At 42.1% G+C, this 26,703-nt stretch overlaps 1 protein-coding gene across 9 annotated transcripts in view; it reads right to left on the bottom strand.

Annotated features, from left to right (window-relative positions):
• Nucleotides 1-26,703, bottom strand: part of MYO9B (myosin IXB) — a 282,650-nt gene that overhangs the window by 108,437 nt on the left and 147,510 nt on the right. For all 9 annotated transcript variants that reach the window (XM_073593007.1, XM_073592941.1, XM_073592970.1 and 6 more), the window contains exons 7-12: nucleotides 14,897-15,026; nucleotides 11,914-12,003; nucleotides 7,660-7,776; nucleotides 7,040-7,174; nucleotides 4,922-5,043; nucleotides 262-403 (exon numbers count right to left, since the gene is read on the bottom strand). In XM_073593007.1, coding sequence (XP_073449108.1) covers nucleotides 262-403; nucleotides 4,922-5,043; nucleotides 7,040-7,174; nucleotides 7,660-7,776; nucleotides 11,914-12,003; nucleotides 14,897-15,026 — 736 coding nt within the window. The remainder of the gene's footprint in view (nucleotides 1-261; nucleotides 404-4,921; nucleotides 5,044-7,039; nucleotides 7,175-7,659; nucleotides 7,777-11,913; nucleotides 12,004-14,896; nucleotides 15,027-26,703) is intronic.

Below are 26,703 nucleotides of genomic sequence, written 5' to 3'. Positions count from 1 at the left end.
GAAGTGCCGGCTTCCTGGTGGGTTTGATCCGAACACGCCCAAGCCCATTCTTAGCCACAGGTGTCCTGGGCTGAACAAGAGGAAACAAACCATGTATGGCCAATCTTAAGTCCTTCAGGTTAGAAATCCTTCAGTTAAGGAGCCCAAGCATGGTTACAAGCATTATGCTGACCCACCACAGTAGGCCGGATGCAAGGTAATTTCACGGTTCAAAAGTTAATGCCCCAGTTAACCCACCAAAAATACAACTTAAATGCTGACCTTGATCTGGTACTTGACTTTGCCTGCAAAATGAGTAATGATGAACGCAGGCTCCATGACTGGTGTTCCCACAAAATACTTATTATCCTCATGCTGCTGCTTGAACTTGGCAAGCAATGTGCGGTAGGTGGCATGAGGGAAACTGTGATAACAGAAAAGACAATTACTTCTAAAAAGAAATACGCAGAACATGGGAGCAAAAGGTTGAATGTCTGGCTTCACTTTACCAAAATCATACAATAAAAAGGCACACACCGGCAATCATGGTAGCACTATGTCAAAATACAATATAACCACTTTGCAGAAAACAAATCTGTAAATTAGCCACAATGTATCAAACTACAATCCCTTGTTTGCATTGCAACAGCAGGTGTGCAAATAAATAGCACGGGTAGCCAAGGAAAGTTTTAGGTGTACTAGCTTACTGGGGTGTGTTCACTGACCAATCTGCCAGTTCATTAAAAAAGATAAGTTCACCTTTGTATAAAAAAAATAAAAAAATAAAAAAAAGAAGATAAAAAAAAATAAATGCACATCTTTTTGCAGGTAAAAACAATGTGCCTTTAGAATTGTTTTTTTACTAGGAACTATCAGCAGATCAAGGGTGCAGTGCAGGACTCCAACAGACTGTCTGTTTTTACCTCTTACAGGGAGCAGCTGCAGCAATAGGAACATGTTACATGTTCCAGCCTAAAAACGGGTGGAACATGTTCCCAAAGGTGAACTTATCCTTTAAAGTAATGAAGTGCATCTGCTTATATAAGAGTCAAATCCTTATATATGACCTATGTTGAACATGGCGTTAGACTGATACATTTATTGTGGCTTGGGTTCAGATTAAAAAGGTAATATTTAGAGCCCTTTCACAACGAGGCTCTTGAAAACTGCCCATTAAACAGCAAGCGCTTTTGAGGCGTTAGTGGTGCTCTTTTTTGAAGGTCAGGTTTTCATGAGCTTTTCATGCGCTTTTTTAGCGCCAAAGCACTTGTAGCGCCTCAGTGTGAAAGGGCGTTTAGTCATTTCAATGGTTCATCCATTTGTAGCAACATCCTGCTTTTCCATTTTGATTTTTTTTTTTTGCCAATTAGTTACAGTAGCCTTTTAGCAGATACGCATAACAGAATTGCATACATTATTTCTTACAGAAATTCCAATACAACATAATGACAAAATGTTAACAGCTAGAGCAATGCAATACCATAAGCACAGTTTTTGTATGGAAGAGCATACAATTAAAAAAAAAAAAAAAATATTTTATAAAAAAAAAAAAAAACTTGCATATGCCTGGGTATTTTCATTTTCTACCTTTTCCCTTTACAGATAATATTAAAATAACATTTTGAACATTGTAATACTGATTAAATACACTGTACATTACAGGAAATTTTACAGAGCCTACACAAGATATAAAGCTAAAAAACTTTTTTTTACTTTTGAATACAGCATAAAGCACTTGGTCCTGTTCCAATTGGTGACCCTCCTGTCCCCTAAAAACACTTCTATATGCTGGCTGTAGCTCCACCCCCTTCTGAAGCCAAAATTGTCGCTGTTCCTGTTGGGGAAGGTATAGCCAGCACTGAGCTCTGACCCCTTTCTAAGCAAAGTGACCTGTCACTAGTATGAATGAATGATCGGTGCGAATTGTTCATTCATAATAGTAACAGGTGATTCAGAGCTAAAGTATCTGCCCTCTGTGTGTACAAGCATCTGCAGATACAATACTGCTCTGAATGATCTTTTACAATGACGTCTGTACATACACACACAGCCTGGCTGATGGATCACAGAGCACTGTGTAAGCTTTAACGATTTATAAATGAGCGATTGGTGATGTCAAGCTGGTGCTGAGTTCACTAATCATTTATTCCTAAAACTGGCAACTCACACAGTGCTGTAGCGCTGTGCATGTGTAAAAGCAGCCTCAAGACGCACAGCGCTGCCAGTTGTGTTATCCGTTCTTGTGAATGGTAGTGCTGGCCTCTGGATCAAGCCTGCTGCCAGAGACAAGAGCTCTCAATTGCAAATCCATCTAATTTCTAGCAGCGTTGGTGAATAGGGGATGGAAAATTGTATGATCACGCTGCTTAGAAATGAAGGGACAGATTTGAATGGGATCAAGTGCTGTATGCACTTGGTTCCATAAGTTGTTAACAAAAAAAAAAAAAAAAAAGAATGTACCATGACAGGTCATCTTTAAAATATTAGGAGGCAGCAAGGGGAGTTGCTTGTAGTCTTTTGGTCTATTTGCATGCTATTTAAAAGACAAACTTAGCAACCTGAGGAAGTTTGAGCTAGAGGAAAAAGTATACCATTGCTCTTAAAGTATTTGTTACATTTTGAAGGTACAGCAGTCTTGCATTCTTTGGCCATCTAAAAATTCTCACATGGTCATTTGTTTGAGGGATTGGAAAAAAACAAAATTCTCAAAAACGTTGCATATTTAGAGAAATATATAAAAATTACAAGACAACGCATGCATAGCGTTTTAGGCCCACTGGAAATACGTTTTTTTCCAAGTTAAATATTTGTAACCATAATCATTGAATAAGTTGGAAGAATCAAAGTTAATTATATTAGCTTGTCAAAAAATATAGGAAAATACATTTAAAAAGTCCTGTTTTGGCAAGCTACCATATTTATCGGCGTATAACACGCGCCCCAAGTTTAGGAGGGAAGTTTAAGGGAAAAAAACTTACATTTAAATGCCCATCAATGCAGCCTTATCAGTGTCCATCTGCAGCTTTGTCAGTGTAGCATTGTCAGTGTCCAGCTGTAGCCTTGTCCATCATTGCAGCCTTGACAGTACACTGAACTCCTGTTTAAAAATGGTGCCGCCGTTCTCGGCGGCTCTCGGCTGCTCACTCGGGACTGCGAGAGCCGCCGAAAGGCTCACAATCGGCGGGTGATTGGCGTATAACACGCACCCACGATTTTCCCCTGATTTTAAGGGGAAAAAAGTGTGTGTTATGCGCCGATAAATACGGTAATTAAAAACACAGTTGTGGTCTAAGAGAAAAGATATTATTTTAGAGAACACTGGAACTTGGAGAGCAGTTAAAGCGGAGATCCACCCAAGAGTGGAACTTCCGCTTGAAGCACTCTTCCCCCCTTACATGCCACATTTGGCATTTAATTTTATTATTGGGGGGGGGACGGGCACCTAGTTTTGACAGCTGCTTCCGTTGCCTCGGCGACTCCTCCTCTCCCCCTCCCTCTTTGCAATCTTATGGGACACGTCACAAGTCCCAGAAAATTGCCTGGTCACCAAGAGTGCAGTGCGACTCATGCATGCGCAGTGTGCACCCGGCTGTGACAGCCGGGTGCCCACACTTGCAAGGACGGTGCCACTGAGAGGAGGGGGAGAGGAGTGAGGCTTCTGGCGGCCGCGTCGCTGGACAGTGGGACAGGTGAGTGTCTGTTTATTAAAAGTCAGCAGCTACACTTTTTGTAGCCGCTGACCTAATAAACTTACAAACGAGTGAACTCCGTTTTAATCTTCAGCACAGTGAAGCTGTATCTGTTAAAACTATTACAGCACAGTTTATGCAGAGGATATGAAAAGTTTGCATCATTGAAGTAAAGCTTTTTTTCCCAAGATATGCTCAGTTGTGATATTCAATGTAGGAGGAAGGGACTACATGGAGAATACAACGTGGGGGCATGAAGGCAAAATGTCTCATAAAGTGGATGTAAACCAGATTCATGAAATTTGAGCTGGGCACATATCTGCAGTGTTTTCTTATCTTTCTTCAAAGCCCTATGTCCTGTAGCTGTCTCCTGCTCTGTTCTTCTGTTATCAGCATGAAAACTGACAAAATTCTCCGTCACATTTGATAAAAGCAGGAGTTTTGTGTTGCGGAGGTTGCTATAAATAGATTTGCAGAACCCTGAACGATTCAACAAACAGAGCTGAAAGTCTCTACCTAGGAGGAGAGGGGGTGTGTACCTTTCCTCCAATCAGCTGTCTTGGCTGTATACCCAGACTTCACTGCAGTGCTAACAAGGAAGAGAAAATCTAACAGGATCTGAACTTTCTAATGAATATATAAAGATATACATGTAAAACTTGTATAGGGAGATTTGTTTCATCCCTGTGTAGAATCTGAAGCTGTTCTTCACTGGGTATATGTGAGGGTGTACATCCACTTTAAACATAAAAGCGTTGGAGTAATAAGGTGTCCATAAGTATTGATTCTTTTGCTTAATGCTGGAATGTACTACTTATTACATTTTACTAAAATTTTACAAAAACAAACAACCAAGACACACATTAAAAAAACAACAAACATAGAAGAGCAAATAAAATATACTTTTAGAATAGTACCTTATTTACTTAGGAGGGGATATAATACAATCTATAACCCAAAATAAATGATTAATACTAAAGATGGCTATAGGACTGTCAGTTTTCTTCATTCAGCCTAAAGGCTGAACAAAAATTCTGACAGCTTCTTCTATCCACCCTGTATGGGTGAAAATTTGCTTTCTGACGGATTACATTTTTTTAATCAAAGGATGTTGGATGAGAAGGGGCTGACAGGGTCAACTGACAACTCTGGCTGGTTTATCAGGAACCCGACAAAATTTGCTTAGTATGTAGCCATCTTAAATCGAACAAAATACAGACGCCTTGTATGTTATGGGACTGATCTATACATACTTGCTTTCCTCATCCAGCAGGTAGAAGAGACCTGTTGGCTTCTTGCTGATCAACTGTATGCAACCAACATTGTCTGTATAATCAATATTGTGCCAGCTAATTCCTTCACCTTGATATTCCTCCTATAAAGCAAAGAACACTTTACTGACAGTTTTTTATAACTACTATTAGTAGTGGCAGTAAAAGTAATCAAGTTTAAAATAGAACTATAGGCAAAACTTTTTTTTTCATTTTGGATAGAGAAAAGGAGGGTTATAACCCGTCAGATTTTTTTTTTAGCTGTGTGTCCCATTGTCACGATTACCTTTCACTTCCTGTCCCATAGCCAAACAGGAAGTGAGAGGAAATCCCTGCAAAAATAAAGGTCACCAGAACTAGTAGTCCGATTGGAAGATTTCCCCTCCATTACTTTTCTGGGGACAACCCAAAATATGGGATTTTCTTTTACTTTTACTTTCAATGATAATGGTAAACAGGATAAATAGAGGGTAAATCTCCTTAACAGGGGCACAGACAGCAATAAAAACCTAATAGGTATTCTAATCCATCTCCACTCGATCGCAAACTAAAAAAAAAAAAGTTTTGCCTTGTTATACTTTAAAGTAATCTAGGAAAGAAGGAGTTTGGTTGGTATTGCTCATATCGAGTAAATATTTGCTTTCATTTTCCAATTTGCTCTAGGAAAAAAAATAAAAATAAATTAAGATTGCAATGTCGTATCAACTTTCTTTCAATGTAATAGAGCACCTAAAAGTTATGCATGCAATAAAAATCACTGGAAATGAACATTTAAAACAGTCAAGGCCACATAAAAAAGTTTTAGTGCAGTTATCCATTTAAACATTGCAAGGACAGAAAAATAACTCTTGGGAGGTGCCAGAAACATAGTGCGTTTCTACTTTCCTGTTTGTGCTGACAACACAATAAGGTTGATTTATTGTGTGTGTGTATAGTGTGAATACTCACTTTATTTCTCGAGTCATGTGCAGATTATATAAGTAAACATAAATTTGCTTTTCACATGATTGGACAATTGAAGACAATATTTATAGAATTAATTGTGTGAAGTTTAACTAGTTTGGAAAATCAGCCTTCGTGCCCGTTTATCTCTGAAAGGTATGTCATGCTCAACTGATCCATTTCATGGACTTAGAAAATTGATGCTAATCATATTCTAGCAAATGAGCCCACTTAAGGTCATACCTCATTTTACCCTTTAAGCTGATTTCCTACTTTTCTTTCATGCTTTTATATTTTTCTTTTTTTTTGTCATATTTTTCTAACTCTCTCTACTTCGCTAGCTTTTTAGTAAAGTACCCTCTTTTTTCCTACTAACATGATTACAACCACTTAGTTTCAGGGTTCTAGCACCTAATAATAATACGGTTTTCTACAGGTGTCTTTTTCCAAATGATGTTTATTCTAACATTTATTCTAATATTACTGTTTTAATGAGAAAATGGAATGAGACACTGGAGGAGATACTAGATTTCGATGTTCAGATTGCTTTGTACTATGCCTTTTTTGTATATTGCTCTTCCCCAGAAATGAAACTCCAGTAACTAAGCTAAAGTAGTAACATAGCCTAAATTTTTTTTACCTCAATACATTTCTTGCATTAAGGTAAAAAATGCCCCCCCATTTACTTACCAGAGCCCCGTCTAGAGCTGTACCAGTCTGCAGTTCTTCTCTCCCCTCACTTTCTGGTCTCACTGACTTTGCTAATGGCCCCGGCTGCTGTCAATCAAAGCCAGTGACGAGGGAGCAGAGGTGGTGGTGCCAAGTCCTGTTGTCTGTGTCAACAGATGCAGACAGTGGGGCTTGGAGGTGAGCCCGCATGCATAGAAAGTGTCTTTCTATGGGGCACTTGCCAGAGAGGAGCCAGGAGCGCTGGCAGGGGATCAGAGAAGAGGGGGTTTGGGGCCACTCTGTGCAATTCCATTGCACAGAGCAGGCAAGTATAAACCGGTTTGTTATTTAAATAAAAATGCATTTACAAACACTTTAAATAAACTCTTAAAAAATATAAAATATGAGGCAAGAATGTCTCCCTTGCATCAGCTTATTATTGCAGTCAAACCTATATGAGTAAATAAGTAATATGATTTTATCTCTCACCTGTTCTAACTTGAAGATGTGCTGGTTGAAGTAATACTGGAGCTGTTCATTGGCATAATTAATGCAGAACTGTTCAAAGCTGTTGTTTTCAAAATCTTCAAACCCAAAAATATCAAGCACTCCAATTGATAGGCACTAAAGAAAAGGAAAACCTCAAAATATAAGCATGCACACATCTGTTAAAATTACACTATGCCTTTAAATTATTAATATTTAAGGTACTTGTATAGCGCTGTCAATTTACGCAGCGCTTTACATATACATTGTACATTCACATCAGTCCCTACCCTCAAGAAGCTTACAATCTAAGGTCCCTAACTCACATTCATATACTTAGGGCCAATTTAGACAGAAGCCAATTAACCTACCAGCATGTCTTTGGAGTGTGGGAGGAAACTGGAGTACCCGGAGGAAACCCACACAGGCACAGGGAGAACATGCAAACTCCAGGCAGGTAGTGTCATGGTTAGGATTCAAACCAGCGACCCTTTTTACTGCTAGGTGAGAGTGCTACCCACTACACCACTATGCCACCCTGGTTTCATCATATGGACCCTCAGGCTTTAGATGAATACATCATTGCAGATTTAAGAAGCAGGACCTCTATGTTGTTTACTCACACTGACAGACTCTTCCACGTCCTTTTTGTTGAGCAAAGCATGGTTTATACGGAGGACTATCCAGTCAAACAAGGCACTGTACAGAGATTTTGCCATTGAATCACGGGCAGTGACAGCCTGAAAGAGATTTGCAAGTGGTCAGCTTATGTGACATGAAAACAGTTTCTGTCCAGCATAGATCCAATAAAGCTGCTTTTATGTATTGTGAAATGTAAAAAACAAAACAAAACAAAAAAAAACAAATAGTTGAAGTATCTTAATAGCAGGATGTGACTTTATATTGTGCTGCAGTATTCCACACATTTATAAATTCTCAGGTATATACTGTTGGAAAAAAAAAAAAAAAAAAAAAAAAGCATGACATCAGAAATACAAAAAGAAGTGTGCGTCAGAAGTATTTTTTTTTACCTCATTTGTTATAAAAATGTACTAGTCTTGCATAAGCATTTTAACTGGCAGTAGAAGCAATCAAAATAGGTAAACTGCTAAAAAGGAACACTGGATAATGCATTTTTTTTAATCCTTTCATTCACTTTCAACTCCTAAAAGTAGCACTAAAATCTAAGCGTTTTTCACCAAAATGCATTCACAGCATTGAAAGTAAAAAAATGACCCAGTACATTAACAACCACCATTTGTGCTAAGCTACTGTGCCTTGTCTCCGCTGCTGGGCCCTCCATAATCTGCACTGTTGCCCCAACTTCCTGTTTGTACATATGACAGCAAGGGAAGTGGAGCGACTGGGACCTGCAGTTGTCTGGGAAGAGGTAGCAACAACAAGGGTTGCTGGGCACTGTGTGTTTGAATGGAAGCACACAGCCCCACTCAGGAGCAGGCGTGCACGGTAAGCTGAAAGAAACACAGACATACAGGGAGAGAAAGCACTGTGGTAGACTCAGTGGGCTTTGTGGACCAAATCTTGCGCTAAAAAGAAGGGCTGAACTTAGGTTTGGCAACCTAGTTGAAACCTAGGTAGAGTGATAAGGTGCTCTCCTTTTTGAGGCAATAGAGGCTCTGTGGTAGGGGGTTCTGAAATCTTCCACTGTGAAAGTGAATCCTTCTCTCATGTGACATCTTTTATGAATTGGTCAATTGTCTCTCCAAAAAGGAGGTCGTGCTTGAAAAGGCATAAGTGTGAGGTAATCTGCCGCTGCCCAGGCTTTTAGCCCCACAAGATTCTGTGCATGTGAAAAGAGATTAGGCCATTCTGGAAATTTGTCTCGTGACATATTCTATGTCAATAAAAAAAAAAAAAAAAAAAAAAAAAAAAAAAGGGAAGTATGGCAACTGCTGCAATTGCTCTGTTAATGCACATTCCTAAAAATCAGGGTCATTTTTGTTGTTCAAAGCCCTAGTCCAGTTAACTGCAGTTCGACATACTGAAATTTCAGGGGTAGCTGGTTGCAGGGCAGAAACTTTAACAGTATATCAAATTTTCTATCTGCAAAATCTTTAAAAGGAGGAATGCCTTTGATAGGTACAGTGAGATGTTTGTATAAGACTGGGACAGCAGGATCAACCACAGGAATAGACTATTTTTTTGTGAACTCTTTTTCCACTAGCGAAATAGATCCAGTTTGGTAAAGTGATCCAATCATCATAGATTGCACATTCTATCTGTTCAGGAAAATGGAATGTCTTTAAATATTTTGCAGGTCTCTTTGTATCCAAAGGGGCATGGCAAAACAGAGGAGAATCCATCTGCACAATGCCAAGGTATTTGCAGGTGACAGCAGTGAGCTTTCTCACATTAGCAAGCATGTTGCATTAAGCTCTCTCTTCAATTGTAGTGGCAACCTGGGAGAAAAAAAAAATATCTTCCACAGTTTCCTCCAATACTGCCTCAGGGTGTCTTTCTTCTTTCCCTCCTGTATCTGCATCATCTAGGGCAGGCATATAAGGATCTAACTCAGGCAGAAAAATGGGAGTAGAAGAGGCATGATGCTTTGATCCCAGGGCAAAGATTGCTGTATTAAAGCAGTTGTCAGAGGAATTGTGGAATTGAAACAGAAAATGCTGCTTATGTCAGGTAGGCAGCTTGTTGCATGCCTGAAATAAGGCTAGAATCGGATGCAGAGACCAGTGTCTGAGTCAGCTCCAGCAAGGGAGCGGATCGTCACTCTTATGCCGCGTATACACGAGCGGACTTTCCGGCAGAAAAGGTCAGACGGAACGAATCCGTCAGACATTCCGATTGTGTGTGGGCTTCTTGGGACCTTTTCTGTCGAAAAATCTGACAGACCTTAGAAATAGAACATGTTTCAAATCTTTCCGACCGACCTGATTTCTATTGAAAAAAACGTTCGTCTGAATGCTAGTCCCACGGACCGAAAATGATGCAAGGGCAGCTATTGGCTACTAGCTATTGAACTTTCTTTTCTAGTCCGGTCGTACGTCATCATGTTCTAAACGATTGGACTTTGGTGGGATTGTGTGTAGGCGCAAGTCCGTTTCATCGGAACTCCATTGAAAAGTCCTTCGGAGTTCAGTCCGACAAGAAGTCCGCTCGTGTGTACGCGGCATAAGATTGAGTGTTGTGCGGGCCTTCAGCAGAGCAAATGTTTGTCTGCAGTTTTGCAATGGCTCTCTTTTGCCTGGTCTCTGTCATAGCTATGTGTGAGGGTACTGGAAAATAGGTAAGCCTGCCCAGAAGGAGAACAAAGCAACCTGGGTGTAGACTGTCTTGTAGCAAATCCTCGTGGCAAAAAGGCAGGAGGAAGGGCGTGAGTACCATAGAAGGTCTCTAGGTGGAAGTGGAAGTAACAAGTGCGTACTGTGGTGTTATGTCACACCTGGTCATCTACCTGAGACTAACCTCTGAGTGGTTGGGTTTTAGCATCAAATTTGAAAGTTTTACAGTGTAGTGAATACAATTCAAATATTGCCCCAGTATTTTACAGTCACAGTCAGAAGCACAAGATAAAATGAAAAAAAAAGTAAAATGTAATTAAGCTAAGAGTGATTTCTCTGTGAAAAAGAAGAGGTCCATCACCTTAGGACTTGAGCACAAACTGAGGACTTAGAGGTGCCCAGTGGACATGTCCTCAAAAGCTTGCCAGTGTCAAAATTACCTGAAGGTATATTCCTATAACCCAAAGTCTAAGAGTACTCTGCCTGTGTTCTGCACTGTACAAGATAATAAGTTTTAGTATTACTTTAAGAAAAGTTTACATTCAAAGTGTGTCTAATCTAAAAAACATAAGTGTCAGAGTGTAGCTTAGCAGCCATTAGTTGTCCGCATTAGTTTCCTTTTTTTTCAGGCTTTACTTTATTTTTGCCTGTAACACTACTTACTGGGTCTATGGAGGAAGCCATGGTTGCCATCCAGAGTGGACTTAAAACATGTCTGCCTTTGTTCTTCTCTATTACTAATGCCCCTTTCACATTAGCAGAGTCAGCAGGGGATCTCTCCGCTAATCCCTGCAGAGCAGGCGCATGACAGATCCGTGTTCGCTCCACAACAGTCCGCTGTCCTCTATGGGCTGGCGGATGGAAATGGACCGCCTGTCCGTTTCCATCCGATTGTCATCTGAACCGCCAGAAGGATGAAGAATGGATCCCCATCTGTCTGTTTTTAGCGGACAGGATCAGATCGGATGACAGCAGGTGTCAACGGACACTTGTCCATTGACATTTGCTGCTCCATAGAGAACAATAGATGGTCCAATAGGGTCCACCTCAAAAACTGACAGGCGGACCTGATCAGTCTGTCTTTATGAAAAGGGTCTAAAAGGATTAGTAGTTTACACAAGAAAAAAAAAGGTTGTTTGTGCTTTCTATAAAGCTGGCCATAGACTGATCAAAATTATAATATTTCAGCAGGGACCAGCCGAATTTCAATTAGCGTGTGGCAGTCCCAACTTGAAAGTAGTCAATCGCTTGATCAATTCCTTCATCCACCTCCTTTGTGTGGATTGATGAATCTCTGTGCTTTTTTCGTTCAGCTTGTTGGCTAGCCGGTGGAAAAAAAAAAAAAAAAAAAAAACAGTGTGTGGCCAGCTTTAAGCTCACAGGAAGGAACAAGGACACTGCATTTCTGGTAAGATCGACAGGTATTTACTGAAAAAGTTTTTGTATTTCTGGTAAGATCGACAGGTATTTACTGAAAATGTTTTTTGCATTAAAAAATTTTAACTAATCAAGCCATCATATCTAAGGACTTGTAAGCTGTAATATATTACATTTACAGAGATCTATGATCACAGAAAGTTAAAAAAACAAGAGCTTATACTGACAACTTATTTTACTGCTTACCTCATTGAGGCTATAAGGTAGGATGAGTTTCTCATTTACAGTAACAGTTTTCCTCTTGGTTAGTGCTTCAACAAGCATTTCTCTCTTAACCTGATGTTAAATAAAATCCATTGAAAAAAAAAAAAAATCAAAGCATTCAATTGGCACATTTTTTCATGACATTTTGGTATGACTATACCAACATTTACAGTGGGGAAAAATATTATTTGATCCCCTGCAGATTTTGTAAGTTTGCCCACTTACAAAGAAATGAAGGGTTTATAATTTTTATCATAGGTGTATTTTTAATGATGTAGACATAATATCCAACTAAAAATCCAGAAAAAAAAACGCATGATACAAATGTTATAAACTGAGTTGCAGTTCAGTGCGTAAAATAAGTATTTGATCCACAAGCAAAACATGACTTTGCACTTGGTGTGGAAACCCTTGCTGGCAAGCTCAGAGGTAAGTTCGACTGAGTGCTTCATTTTAAGTCCCATTCTTCCTGTTCCCCCCTTTTTCAAGCACAGAAGTAATACGTTGTAGTCTTGTAGTTAGTGACCAGGTTTTCACACATCTCAGAGGGGGATTTCGGTCCACTCTTCTTTTAAGATCTTCTAAAATCCTTAAAAGTTTCTTGGCAGTCGCTTGGCAACTCAAAGTTTCAGCTCCCTCCATAAATTTTCTATAGGATTAAGGCTAGGCCACTCCATGACCTTAATGTACGGCTTCTTGAGCCACTCCTTTGTTGCCTTGACGATATGTTTTGGGTCATTGTCATGCTGAAAGACCCATCTTCAGTGTTCTGGCTGAGGGAAGAAGGTTCTCATCCAATATATTACAATACATGGCCCCAACCATTGGCCCCTCAATGCGGCAAAGTCGGTTTGTACCTTTAGCAGAGAAATAGCCCCAAAGCATAATGTTTCCACCTCTGTGCTTGACTTTAGGGATGGTGTTCTTAGGGCAATAGTCACATTTTTTTCCCTCCAAATACAGCGAGTCCCTCACCTCAAGAAGGCACATGTACAGTCATGCCAATGCACATCTAAAAGATTCAGAAAAAAAAGTGCTGTGGTCAGATGAGACCAAAACTGAGCTCTTTGGCATTATCTTGACTCGCTGTGTTTGGAGAAAGAAAAATGCTGACTATGACCCCAAGAACACCATTCCCCACAGTCAAGCACAGAGGTGGAAACATTATGCTTTGGGGCTGTTTCTCTGCTAAAGGTACAGGCCGGCGTTACCGCATTAAGGACCCAATAGACAAGGCCATTTATTGTAAAATCTTGGATGAGAACCTTCTTCCCTCAGCCAGAAGACTGAAAATGGGTCATGGATTGGTCTTCCAGCATGACAATGACCCAAAATATACCACCAAGGCAACAAAGGAGTGGCTCAAGAAGAAGCACATTAAGGTCATGGACTGGCTCCAGAACTTAATCCTATAGAAAATTTAGGGAGGGAGCTGAAACTTCGAGCTGCCAAGCGACAGCCAAGAAACCTTAAGGATTTAGAGAAGATCTGTAAAGAAGAGTGGACCAAAATCCCTCCTGAGATGTGTGAAAACCTGGTCACTAACTACAAGAAAAGTATTACTTCTGTGCTTGAAAAAGGGGGGGAACAGGAAGAATGGGACTTAAAATGAAGCACTCAGTCGAACTTACCTCTGTGCTTGCCAGCAAGGGTTTCCACACCAAGTGCAAAGTCATGTTTTTCTTGTGGATCAAATACTTATTTTATGCACTGAACTGCAACTCAGTTTATAACATTTGTTTTATGTGTTTTTTCTGGATTTTTGGTTGATATTCTGTCTCTATCATTTAAAATACACCAATGATAAAAATTATAGACAATTCATTTCTTTGTAAGTGGGAAAAATTACAAAATCTGCAGGGGATCAAATAATTAAATTTTCCCCACTGTAGCTTGCATCCGTTTAGGAAACTAGATGTAAAGCTAAAAGATTTTTTGGTTTTGAATAAAGCAGTGGTGATCAATATAGCTGGCCACAAATGTGTCTCCCTGACATGTTTGAATGACCACACAATAGCTTGAGGCCCATTCATACTGACAAGTTGCAGAATTAAGACGTAAAATGTTTGCTACTACTAGAATATCATATCACAACAAAAATATAATCAGTTTGTTTAGAACGGCATCCATTTGGTTTTATGCGGACAGGAATTAGCACGACAGTCACATTTTCATAGGTTTGCAATGTCAAAATATGGAATGCCGTGCTCACTCATGCAAGTAACTTACGGAGTAAAAATCAAATCTCATGACAAGTTTTTTTTTTTTAATAGGGTTCTGGATCAGGTCAGTGAAGGCCTAATCCAGCATCTATATGCAGATCTGCAGTAACAGATCACTTCTAATAGTCATCTATGGTGTGCTGTAATATGAAGAAACCCAGGAGATGATTGGTTCAGCCCCTGGGCTTAGTGTGCTGGACTGCAACGGTCAATGATAGTAGGTGGTTCCAGCAACAAAGCTGCCTGGACCCAGCAAGAGCTGCTCTGAGACCACAGTAAGCAGCAAGCTGAGCATTGATGGCCTGCATATTAGGCACCACTGGAACAAAGTATGCTAACCCTAAAAGTATATTGTTTGTGCCCCATTAGGGAGATTTTCCCTCGCTTGTTGCAAGATAGCATTGTGTAAGAGGAGATCTTGTAAAAGTAAGGGAGCCTCTCAAACTGTTGTCACATGAACAAGCATCCGTATGAGAAGCTTTTCTTGCTATTCCCGTTCAAGAGAAAACATTAAAAACTTTAGCTTTTTCCTCACTTTCAATCATGGTGACATTGGTCACTAGGACAAATAGAGAGTTAATCTCTCCTACAGAGACACAGACAGCAATAAAAACCTGATAGGGATTCCAACCCTTTCCACTTTATTCAAAGATTTAAAAAATTGCTTAAGATGCACTTAATTTAGAAAATGTGATATAAAGGAAAAAAAAAAATTAAATACAGCATAAAAAATGGAGCTTTACCTGAATCAACTGTGACAAAGAATCAAGGACCTCAGGAGGGCCCACATCAAGACCCTCATCTCTCCCAGTCGCCTTCTTCTTGTAAGTCACATTTCCCAAATACAGAATAGCAGACAAAACTGAAAATATCCTGTACAAATGATAACAAAATAAACACAAATACAGAATACAAATGGAAGTACACAAGTTGTCACATGTTTTTACCTCCATCTTTCCTCCTTTCTACTTCTACTAAAATATTAAGGGTCTAACAGGAAGTGGATTTAAAATGAGGAGCACCCAATGAAAGGCAGACTCGCTGTCTTCACATCCAACAGAAAAGTCACACTAGTAAGAAGAATGAAGATCATACACTGTCAAGCTCCATTTTCACCTGTGTGGTCTCCATTTTATAGCCATTGTTAGTGGTGAATAGACAATTTCCATTTCAAAGTGAAGTATTTTTGAGGGAAACTCCTGCCTTTCTTCTCTTAGGGTTCTTTCACACTTGCGTTATTTTTTAAAGCAGCCTAAAAGCACATTAACGCACCCATACCATTAATAAGTATATAGCATGCATTTTACAGGTATTGATGTTGCATCAGGCAACGCTTCTCAAAACAGCCCACTCTTTTTTTTTTTTTTTTTAACACGGCTAAAATGGGAAATGATGACTTTTTACGCTTTGCAATCACACTGTGCGTTTAAGGTGGGGTTGTGGTGCTTTTATATAGAAGGGAATATATTAGAGGCAATTGCAAAGTGTCAACGCCTGCCAAACGCTGCAGGCGTCGTTATTTTTGCCTCGCAACAACACGAAGCAATGCTAATGTGAACACCTCTATCTGCTCCCTATTGCAATAATATCTGTAAAATTGATAGGCGTTTAGGAAGCATTAAAAATGGAACCCAACTGCCTTTTTTCAACGCCTTTGTGAAAGAGCCCCAGGGACTCATTTACACTTGCTCCGACTTCAACACACATTAAAATGCCTACCATTTCAACATGCTTTTTTTACCCCCACTCAGCAGACCCCCAGCTCATTAGTACCTCTGTTCAGCATTGGTACCCTCGTTGAGCAAATCCCCAGCTTGTTAGTACTCTTGTTCAGCAGATCCCCTGCTCAGTAGTAACCCCCAGCTCTGATCTTATGGTTTGCTGATCCTCCTCTCTCTCTTTGGTCCATACTCGCCCTCCACTATATTGCTCCTCTGCTACGCGCTACATGTGACATTGCTAATTTGTCCCGCTCTGGTCTGCCAGCTCTGCTAATCCTCTGTCGCTCACCTTCCACTATAGCAGGGCTTAAAATTTCAAGTCATGAGCTACTAGCCAAGCCCTAAGAGTTACTCGCCACCAGTTTCCCCTGCAAACCCCTACCCTACCCCTAATACCATCCCTAAGCATGCCCTCTTAAATTATCTCATGAAATGACACCACTAAATGTTTTATGCAGAATTAGATTACAAAAATAAATATTAACAACAATAACTTTATCAGTACAGCCCATCAGTGCACGGGAATCACAGGGAGGAATCAGGAGGAGAGTTGGCCGAATAACACACAGAGGATAACACACAGAGGATCTCCCACTGTGACACAGCTTGGATTTGAAACGCCGGCCACTGTCAACAAAGTCCCGCCTCCTGGACTGGCTTCTATAACAGACGTTACACTAATTCAATTTTCCGGCATTGGAACAGTGTGCTGTCTATCATAGAAGCAGGTCCAGGAGGCGGGACTTTGTTTGACAGCGGGTGGCATTTAACCGCTTCAGATCCGGGCCATTGCCAAATGACAGCAACAGCGCGGATCTAAATTGCCGGGACTACGTCTATTGACGTCGTCCCGTGCACGAGCGGCCTGCGCGCCCCCTGCAGGGCGCGCTCGGTGATCAGGCGAGTCTATGAGACTCGCCTGATCACAGATCAGAGTAAGGGGTTGGTCCCGACCCCTTACCACATGATCAGCTGTCAGCCAATGACAGCTGATCATGTGATGTAAACAGAGCCGGTAATCGGCTATTTTTCCTCCTCGCGCTGACAGCGTGAGGAGGAAAAAAAAAACCCGATCACCGGCGGCCGTGATCAGGACATTAGTCCCGATCGCGGCGATCTTATAACACAAAGCAATAGGCAGCAGTGCTGCCTACCAGTGCCCACCAGAGTCACCCATCAGTGCCCACAGTGCCATCAATCAGCGCCACCCATCAGTGCCACCCATCAGCACCCACATCAGTGCAACCTATCAGTGCCCATCAGTGTCACCTACCAGTGCCCATAAGTGCCCATCAGTGCCGCCCATCACTGCCCCCCATCCATGCCACTTATCCGTGCCACCCATCCGTGCCGCCCATTCGTGCCGCCCATCCGTGCCGCCCATCCGTGGTCATCAGTGCCGCCTTATCTGTGCCCATCAGTACCGCCTTATCTGTCCCCATCAGTGCCACCTTAACTGTGCCTATCAGTGCCGCCTTAACTGTGCCTATCAGTGCCGCCTTAACTGTGCCTATCCGTGCCCATCAGTGCAGCCTATCAGTGCCCACCAGTGCCGCCTCATCAGTGCATATCAATGAAAGAGAAAAATTAACTGCAAAATTTTATAACAAACTATTAAACATGATTTTTTTTTTTTTCAAAAATTTCCATCTTTTTTTGTTTGTTTAGCAAAAAATAAAAACCCCAGCTGTGATTAAATACCACCAAAAGAAAGCTCTATTTGTGGGAAAAAAATTATAAAAATTTCATTTGGGTACAGTGTTGTATGACCGCGCAATTGTCATTCAAAGTGCAACAGCGCTGAAAGCTCAAAATTGGTCTGGGCAGGAGGGGGGTTTAAGTGCCCAGTAAGCAAGTGGTTAAGATCCAAGCTGCGTCACAGAAGGAGTTTCCCTCTGTGTGATCCGGCTGGCTCTCTTCTTCCTCTCCTCTCCCTTCCCCACAGTTTCCTGGCTGATTACTGGGAGGTGAATCGGCTCCCATTCAACCCTGCCTGCCGGCAGCACCTGTCCCTTCCTCCTATGCGGCTCCACACTCGCCCTCAGCTTATTTCCACTTGCCAAATGTGAGCAGGCGAGTGCAAATTTTGAGGGCTGCACTATAGCAATCCCATGTGCGTCTTCTGCCTTCTGTTAGTTGCTCTGCTCCAGTCTGGACCCCACTCACCTTCCTGCTGCTCCATGCTGCACACCAGATGCGAGATCTGCACTACACTTTCAGAATATATACACATGAACCAGAAGTGACTGCCGATGACGTCTTCATGGTTCATTGTTCTCCCAGTGGATCCCTGGGATATCTCATACCTGCAATAGCTCCAAAACAAAGCAAAGCTAAAGCTGAATAAAAGCCTCTCAAAAGCTGCAGATACTATAAGAGAGCTCTGTCATAGACTTCTATGGAGCCTTTGAACACGTTTTGAAGCACCATGAAAGCGACATGGGTTATAATGTTTGAAGTGAAGCAAACCAAAGACAACATGAAAGGGGGGCGTAGTCAAGCTGGCAGCCTGAGCGGACGCGTGTGATCAGAGCTCTACCTGATAATTTTATCAGATTAATACGGGATTTACAAATCAATATCTTCTGCCAGCACTACCCGGTGATCTCTAGGTATGAGAAGGGGCAAATTCGGTTCTGAACGGAAGAGCTGCTCTGCTCCCAAGGCGTCTCAACAGCAGAGGAAGCAGACCCATCCCACCAGCACGCACATGGCGACCAAGACTTCACCATCGTATCCAGCGACAGTAGAGGACCGCTTTCAAACTCTAATACATGCCATCTCTGGCTGTAAAACTACTCTGACGGCTAAGACTGATTGCTGCTGACTGACTTTGGGCTGATGCGAATAGACATGGACAAATTCCGCGACCGGCTGGGGGAGGCTGAGTGGGTGACTTAGGACTCCATTAGGGATCACCGCTCTTCCCTTCACACTCTCCAGGTGAGGATGAAGGCCCTCGAGTCCCGGGCGGAGGACAGCGAAAATAGGAGTCACCGGAACAATCTCAGGGTGGTGGGCCTTCCAAAGGGAGCCGAAGGCCATGATCCTGTGGCCTTCACGGAACACATCCTCCTGCCTGGAGCAGTGTTCTCACCACACTATGCGGTTGAGAAGGCTCACAGGATGCCCCCTTTGCAGAGACAGCCAGGAGTACCCTCACGTACCTTAATATTTTTCTTACTAAACTTTAGAGACCGGGATCTGGTGTGCCGGGAAGTGGCTGAGCTCTGCTACGAGAACGCGAAGATTATGCTTTCTCCAGACTAGTTGATTTTTAGTTTTATGGAACCTTCGATCATGTTAAAGCTCAACTCCGCACCAAAGGCCTGAAGTACAGCATGCTGTTTCCTGCTTGCCTGTGCATAGTGGACGGTGAATCTACCCGCTACTTCACGTTTCCTGAGGAAGCTTCCCAATGGCTGGTTACCCTACCCAGAGCCCGGTAACTGTATCTTAGTGCCTTTGTTCTGATGTCCTCATGTTTACCAGCTAATCTCCCTTTTCCCCTGGTCATCTATGGCGGTAGCTTCCCGCCGCTAGATGCATCATGATGCTCATGCGACCTGCTGACTTCCGCCAACCCCGTGGCAGCTGCCCTCTGGTTTGATTCACCTGCGGGAAGCTTTTCCAGGGTTGTGATTACAGTGGGGACGGAAAGTATTCAGACCCCCTTAAATTTTTCACGCTTTGTTATATTGCAGCCATTTGCTAAAATCATTTAAGTTCATTTTTTTCCTCATTAATGTACACACAGCACCCCATATTGACAGAAAAACATAGAATTGTTGACATTTTTGCAGATTTAATAAAAAAGAAAAACTGAAATATCACATGGTCCTCAGTATTCAGACCCTTTGCTGTGACACGCGTATATTTAACTCCGGTTCTGTCCATTTCTTCTGATCATCCTTGAGATGGTTCTACACATTCATTTGAGTCCAGCTGTGTTTGATTATACGGATTGGACTTGATTAGGAAAGCCACACACCTGTCTATATAAGACCTTACAGGTCACAGTGCATGTCAGAGCAAATGAGAATCATGAGGTCAAAGGAACTGCCTGAAGAACTCAGACAGAATTGTGGCAAGGCACAGATCTGGCCAAGGTAACAAGAAAATTTCTGCTGCACTTAAGGTCCCTAAGAGCACAGTGACCTCCATAATCCTTAAATGGAAGACGTTTGGGACGACCAGAACCCTTCCTAGAGCTGGCCGTCTGGCCAAACTGAGCTATTGGGGGAGAAGAGCCTTGGTGAGAGAGGTAAAGAAGAACCCAAAGATCACTGTGGCTGAGCTCTGGAGATGCAGTCGGGAGATGGGAGAAAGTTGTAGAAAGTCAACCATCACTGCAGCCCTCAACCAGTCGGGGCTTTATGGCAGAGTGGCCCGACGGATGCCTCTCAGTGCAAGACACATGAAAGCCCGCATGGAGTTTGCTAAAAAAACACCTGAAGGACTCCAAGATGGTGAGAAATAAGATTTTCTGGTCTGATGAGACCAAGATAGAACTTTTTGGCCTTAATTCTAAGCGGTATGTGTGGAGAAAACCAGGCACTGCTCATCACCTGTCCAATACAGTCCCAACAGTGAAGCATGGTGGTGGCAGCATGATGCTGTGGGGGTGTTTTTCAGCTGCAGGGACAGGACGACTGGTTGCAATCGAGGGAAAGGTGAATTCGGCCAAGTACAGGGATATCCTGGACGAAAACCTTCTCCAGAGTGCTCAGGACCTCAGACTGGGCCGAAGGTTTACCTTCCAACAAGACAATGACCCTAAGCACACAGCTAAAATAACAAAGGAGTGGCTTCACAACAACTCCGTGACTGTTCTTGAATGGCCCAGCCAGAGCCCTGACTTAAACCCAATTGAGTATCTCTGGAGAGACCTAAAAATGGCTGTCCACCAACGTTTACCATCCAACCTGACAGAACTGGAGAGCATCTGCAAGGAGGAATGGCAGAGGCTCCCCAAATCCAGGTGTGAAAAACTGGTTGCATCTTTCCCAAAAAGACTCATGGCTGTATTAGATCAAAAGGGTGCTTCTACTAAATACTGAGCAAAGGGTCTGAATACTTAGGACCATGTGATATTTCAGTTTTTCTTTTTTAATAAATCTGCAAAAATGTCAACAATTCTGTGTTTTTCTGTCAATATGGGGTGATGTGTGTACATTAATGAGGAAAAAAAAATGAACCTAAATGCTTTTAGCAAATGGCTGCAATATAACAGAGTGAAAAATGTAAGGGGGTCTGAATACTTTCCGTCCCCACTGTATATGCCCATATGTTACTGTTGGATGTGAGCCTGACTCCCCTTGCTGATGGGACTCCGAGGTGGTGACACTGTCCTGATTTTTGGCGGCTTCCCCTCCTTTTTTACTGATCCGAGAATGCTACGTTCACTCCCGGGGACTCCCCGACCACCTTCACCTTGTGCTAGTTTGACTACATCCCTTGTCTTACGGGGCCGACCGGCACTGCTGTTACCTTTCAGGATTACCAACTGTCACACCCTATACCGCATGGCAATGTCCCCTTAAGCAACGACCATTTTCTCGGACTGATGCTAATGCTCCAGATCACTGACCCCCTGGACCTTGCAGGACCTGCCTAATGGTATCGCAACAGCCCAGAGGACTTTACCCAATCAGGGGAAGCGGGAGTTACACGGGGAGACTCTCCTTCTGGAGATATGCTGGTTCTGGTTATAGGTTGTTAATTCATTTTACCGGTCAAGTGTGTGCCCTTAGCACAGACTAAGTGTGACTGCATTGATCTCTACTACTACCCCTTGTTCTATGTCATTATTATTCAGGTTTTGGGGTGGCTGCCTGAGGTTTGAACTGACCAAATAGTTCTGCCTCGGTGCCTGATGGTCGCCGCCTTCTATCCTAGCCCCCATAGGAGAATAACCTAGAGAGTGATTCACGCCATGTTCACACTATAAAGACAGGCGATAAGCAGATAGTGGACTCCCAAGCAATAGCAGCTGAGTTCCATCACTTTTATGCGTCTCTATATAACATAGACTCAGTTCCCGTGGGGGCAGAGGAGGGTGGACGCTTGGACAGAATTCAGGAATATCTTGAGGCCTCAGGGCTACAGGCCATTCCATCTGCGGCCTTGGAGGAAATGGAAAAAGCAATCTCCATTGAAGAACTGGGCGGAGCGATTGCGGCTTTGCCATTAGGTAAAAGCCTGGGACCTGATGGTTTCACAAATATGTATTATAAAAAGTTTTCCTCAATCCTGTTGGTTCCTCTTTGTAGATACCTTAACTCTATCTCGGTCTCTAACCCATTGCCTCCAGAGGCACTGTTTGCTTATGTGACGGTTCTCCCGAAGGTAGGTAGAGACCCTCAGTGCTGTGCCAGCTACAGACCCATCTCCCTCCTTAACTCTGACACTAAGCTCCTGGCTAAAATTCTAGCCCAAAGGTTACAAGAACATAGTTAAATTGATTCACCCAGATCAAACAGGGTTTTTTGAAGGGCCAAGAGGCTAGAGAATACTTTTTGGGCCCTTCATGTATTGCATTGGATGCATAATGGACCCAACCAGACCCGGAGTATAGTAATTTCAATGGATGCTGAAAAAGTATTCAATAGGGTGGGGTGGGAGTTTATGGTCGAAGTACTGAGGGAGATGGGTCAGAGAGCAGATGATGGGATGGGTGACGGCACTGTATGCAGATCCTAGAGCAAGGGGTAAAGTTAATAGACTATCAGATTATTTTGAGATACAGAAGGGGACTCGGCAGGGATGCCCACTGTCCCCATTATTATTTGCTATGGTGCTGGAGCCCTTTCTGCGTATGATTAGGGGAAATAGGAAGATCAAGGGGATTTGTATTGGATCAACAGAACATAAGATCTCAGCTTACGCAGATGATCTACTGTTGTACCTCTCCTCAAGAGTCTTTGACGGAACTGATGTTGGATATAGACAGGTTTGGCCTTATATTCAATTTTAAAATAAATATTGAGAAATCAGTGTTGATGCCGAGCCATGTGCCTTTGAGGATGAAGACCACCTTGCAACAATCTTTTCCTTTTGTTTGGCGCCTTGATTCTATAATCTATTTAGGGATCTATATCGCTTCAGATATAACGCGCCTATATGATTTAAACTATGGACTCTTGATGGTATCCATAATAAAAGACTTGCAAAAATGGAGAAGTCATACTCTGACATGGTTTGGCAGGGTAAATGCACTTAAAATGAGTGCAATTCCCAGGCTTATTTACGTTTTACATACCGTACCCATAACCCTCCCACAGACATTCTTTAAACAAATACAAAGGGCTTTTATGACCTTTGTGTGGGGAGATAAACATCTCAGGTTGGCACACGAGATTTTGAGGAGACCAAAATGGGAGGGTGGGGGTGGAACTCCCAGATATACCGTTTTATTACAGAGCCATGGCCCTGGTTCGTATAATGAAATGGTGCCATGACTCAGGTAGTAAAATTTGGGCGCCCTTGGAGAAAACATTAGCAGGTAGGAACTTGGCTGGAGCCCCCTGGATTCAGGTTTCTTATAGGGGGTTGTCGGAATATGCATCACCACTGACAAAGATAACACAATCCATTTGGGATAGAATGAATAGTACGGGAAAGTTTGCCCCCCCCCCAATATCCCCTATAACACCGTTGGAAGGATTTCCCTGGTTTTCCCCGGGGGGAGAGAAAGGGAGTTTAGATCGCTGGGGAATGGACGGGAAGGGTAATTGCACTGGCGTGGCCCCACATTGTAAATTGCTTCCATTGGTGGATTTCGTTCGAATATTGGGGGAAGTACCAACGGCTGTATGGAAATATCGTCAACTGACAGACTTGTTCAATAAGTGGAAGCACCAGATTAGGCCAGCGAACCCGCTTACTACTCCTGAGGAACGGTGCATTTACGTATCAGAGTCGGATCATATGATGTCTCAAATGTATAGGCTGGTTCTGAGGGCCCAAAATATGACAACTCCCTATTTCATTCAAGGATGGGAAAGAGAACTGGGCTATAATTTTACATCAGAGCAAATTAAAAGGGTGATGAGAGGGACACCATACTTCAATAAGTTTTCATATACAGGAGATGTCTTATAAGTTCCTGACAAGATGGTATCGTACACCGGTTCCATTGGCTCAGATATATCCATCGGCGGATGTTAACTGCTGGAGGGGATGTAACCAAAGGGGTTCATTTCTGCATTTATGGTGGCATTGCCCAGAGATTTAAGTTTTCTGGGAGGAGATAGCCCTTGGATTAAGAAAATGACACTTCGAGCTATACAATTCTCTCCATTATATTTTCTTTTTCATGGGATGCCATCATCTGCTAGGATTTATAAGAGAAGCGTTACTCCCCATTTGCTAAATGCAGCCAAAATATTGATACCTAAATTTTGGAAACAGTCCGGATGTCCCACTATTATGGATTGGAAAAGGGAGGTAGAAAAAATAATGGAAGCAGAAAGATGGATACATATTGTTAAAAACCAACAGAATAAACGTAACCACGTAGGCCCCTTTCACACTGAACAAACAGCGGAGGCTGTTTAGGGGCGGTTTGCAGGCGCTATTTTTAGCGCAATAACGCCTGCAAACCGCCCCAGTGTGAAAGGGGCCTTAAGGACTAGCCTCGTTTTGGGTTTTAGGTGTTTACATGTTTAAAACAGGTTTTTTTGCTAGAAAATTACTTAGAAAAAAAACAATATATAATGTTTGGGGGTTCTAACACCCTAGAGAATAAAATGGCAGTCAATGCAATACTTTTTTTTGCACCGTATTTGCGCAGCGGTCTTATAAGCGCACTTTTTTTGGAAAAAATTCACTTTTTTGAAAAAAAAAAAAAAAATAAGACAACAGTAAAGTTAGCCCAATTTTTTTTATATTGTGAAATATAATGTTACGCCAAGTAAATTGATACCAAACATGTCACGCTTCAAAATTGCGCCTGCTCGTGGAATGGCGTCAAACTTTTACCCTCAAAAATCTCCATAGGCGATGTTTAAAAAATTCTACAGGTTGCATGTTTTGCGTTACAGAGGAGGTCTAGAGCTAGAATTATTGCTCTCGCTCTACCGGTCGCGGCGATACCTCACATGTGTGGTTTGACCACCGTTTTCATATGCGGGCGCTACTCACGTATGCGTTCGCTTCTGCGTGCGAGCTCGTCGGGACGGGGAGTTTTTAAAAAAAAATTTTAATTTTTATTATTTTTTTTACATGATTTTATTTAATTTTACACGGTTTAAAAAAAAAAAAAAAAATTGTGTCACTTTTATTCCTATTACAAGGAATGTAAACATCCCTTGTAATAGAAAAAAGCATGACAGGACCTCTTAAACATGAGATCTGGGGTCAAAAAGACCTCAGATCTCATATTTACAATAAAATGCAATAATAGAAAAAAAAAAGTAATTCAAAAAGATGACACTGAAAAAAATGTGCCTTTAAGACGTATGGGCAGAAGTGACGTTTTGACGTCGCTTCCGCCCAGCAGTGTCATGGAGACAAATGGGCGCCATCTTAGCCTCACTCGTCTCCAGGCACAGAAGGGAGACAGACGCAATCGCCTCAGCCGCTACCGATGGCTCCGGTAAGCAGGGGAGGGCACCGGATCACTGCGGGAGGGGGGCCCCTCTCCCGCCACCAATAAAAGTGATCTCGCAGCGAATCCGCCGCAGAGACCACTTTTATCTGAAAGCCGACCGCCACACGAAAACGGGGATACCGGGGTTATGGCAGCTAGCTGCTGCCATAACAACGATTTCCCCGGAAAACTTTGGACGTACATCGGCGGTCGGCAAGTGGTTAAAGATACATGGGCAGGATGGCTGTATTACTCCTCAGAAATAGAGGTAGATTAAACCCTTTTGGGGGCAATGCTGCGTTATGGATCGGATAGTCTACGGATGCATCTGGTGGGGGAAATTGGGGGGAGGTGGGGGTTTTTTTGTGTGTTTTTTTTGTATTGTTTATTGTTTATTTTTTCCTCCTCTGGGAGGCACAGTGGAGAGATGACTGATGTCATTAAATATACAACGTGTATAATGTAATAATAATTAAAGGAAGAGGATAAGTTATAATAGTAAATTAGGCACGGGATGGGCAACACGCAATGGAATCACATAAAGAAGGGTAGACTGAAATGAAAGGTGGAGAGGTATAAAAATCAAATAGTAGAGTGAGATTATATTGAATTAAAACACTAAACATAATAGGACACGAAAATAGTAATTTGAAATTATACAGTTTATTTATATGTTTTTTCTTTGTTTATTTTTTTGTATTGTTGGCCACCTTCTTAATTATATTTTGAATAATGTTTTGCACATAGTGGGTGGGTTTTTTCCTTTTTTTTCTCTCTTTTTTTGAGGGGGGGGTTAGTGTGGTGTATGTTAATGAAAAGAGATATATATATATATATATATAGTGCAATGTGTTTTTCTATGTTGGAATGCTTCTTAATAAAGATAAAGTGATTATAAAAAACACAATTACTCCAGAAGAAGTTCAAGAAGCTCTGGGTGAACTGCAGGCGGGGAAGACTTCAGGAGTGGATGGCATCCCTCCAGAATTCTACAAACAATATGGTGAACAGCTGACACCTAAATTATATGAGATGATAGTTAAGACTTTAAAAGAAGGGACCCTCCAGGCTTCTATGGCTGACGTGGTCATACGGAAACCGGGTAAATACCCAGAGCTGTGTACTTCTTCCTACCGCCCTATTTCCTTGCTCAATGCCGACGCTAAGATTCTTACCAAGATCCTAGCTAGGAGACTGAATGATGTCACCCACACCCTGGTACACGAGGATCAAACCG

The sequence above is a fragment of the Aquarana catesbeiana genome, linkage group LG01 (genome assembly GCF_042186555.1).
Source record: "Aquarana catesbeiana isolate 2022-GZ linkage group LG01, ASM4218655v1, whole genome shotgun sequence".
NCBI classification, from domain to species: domain Eukaryota; kingdom Metazoa; phylum Chordata; class Amphibia; order Anura; family Ranidae; genus Aquarana; species Aquarana catesbeiana.
This window is presented reverse-complemented; position numbering and strand designations above follow the sequence as displayed.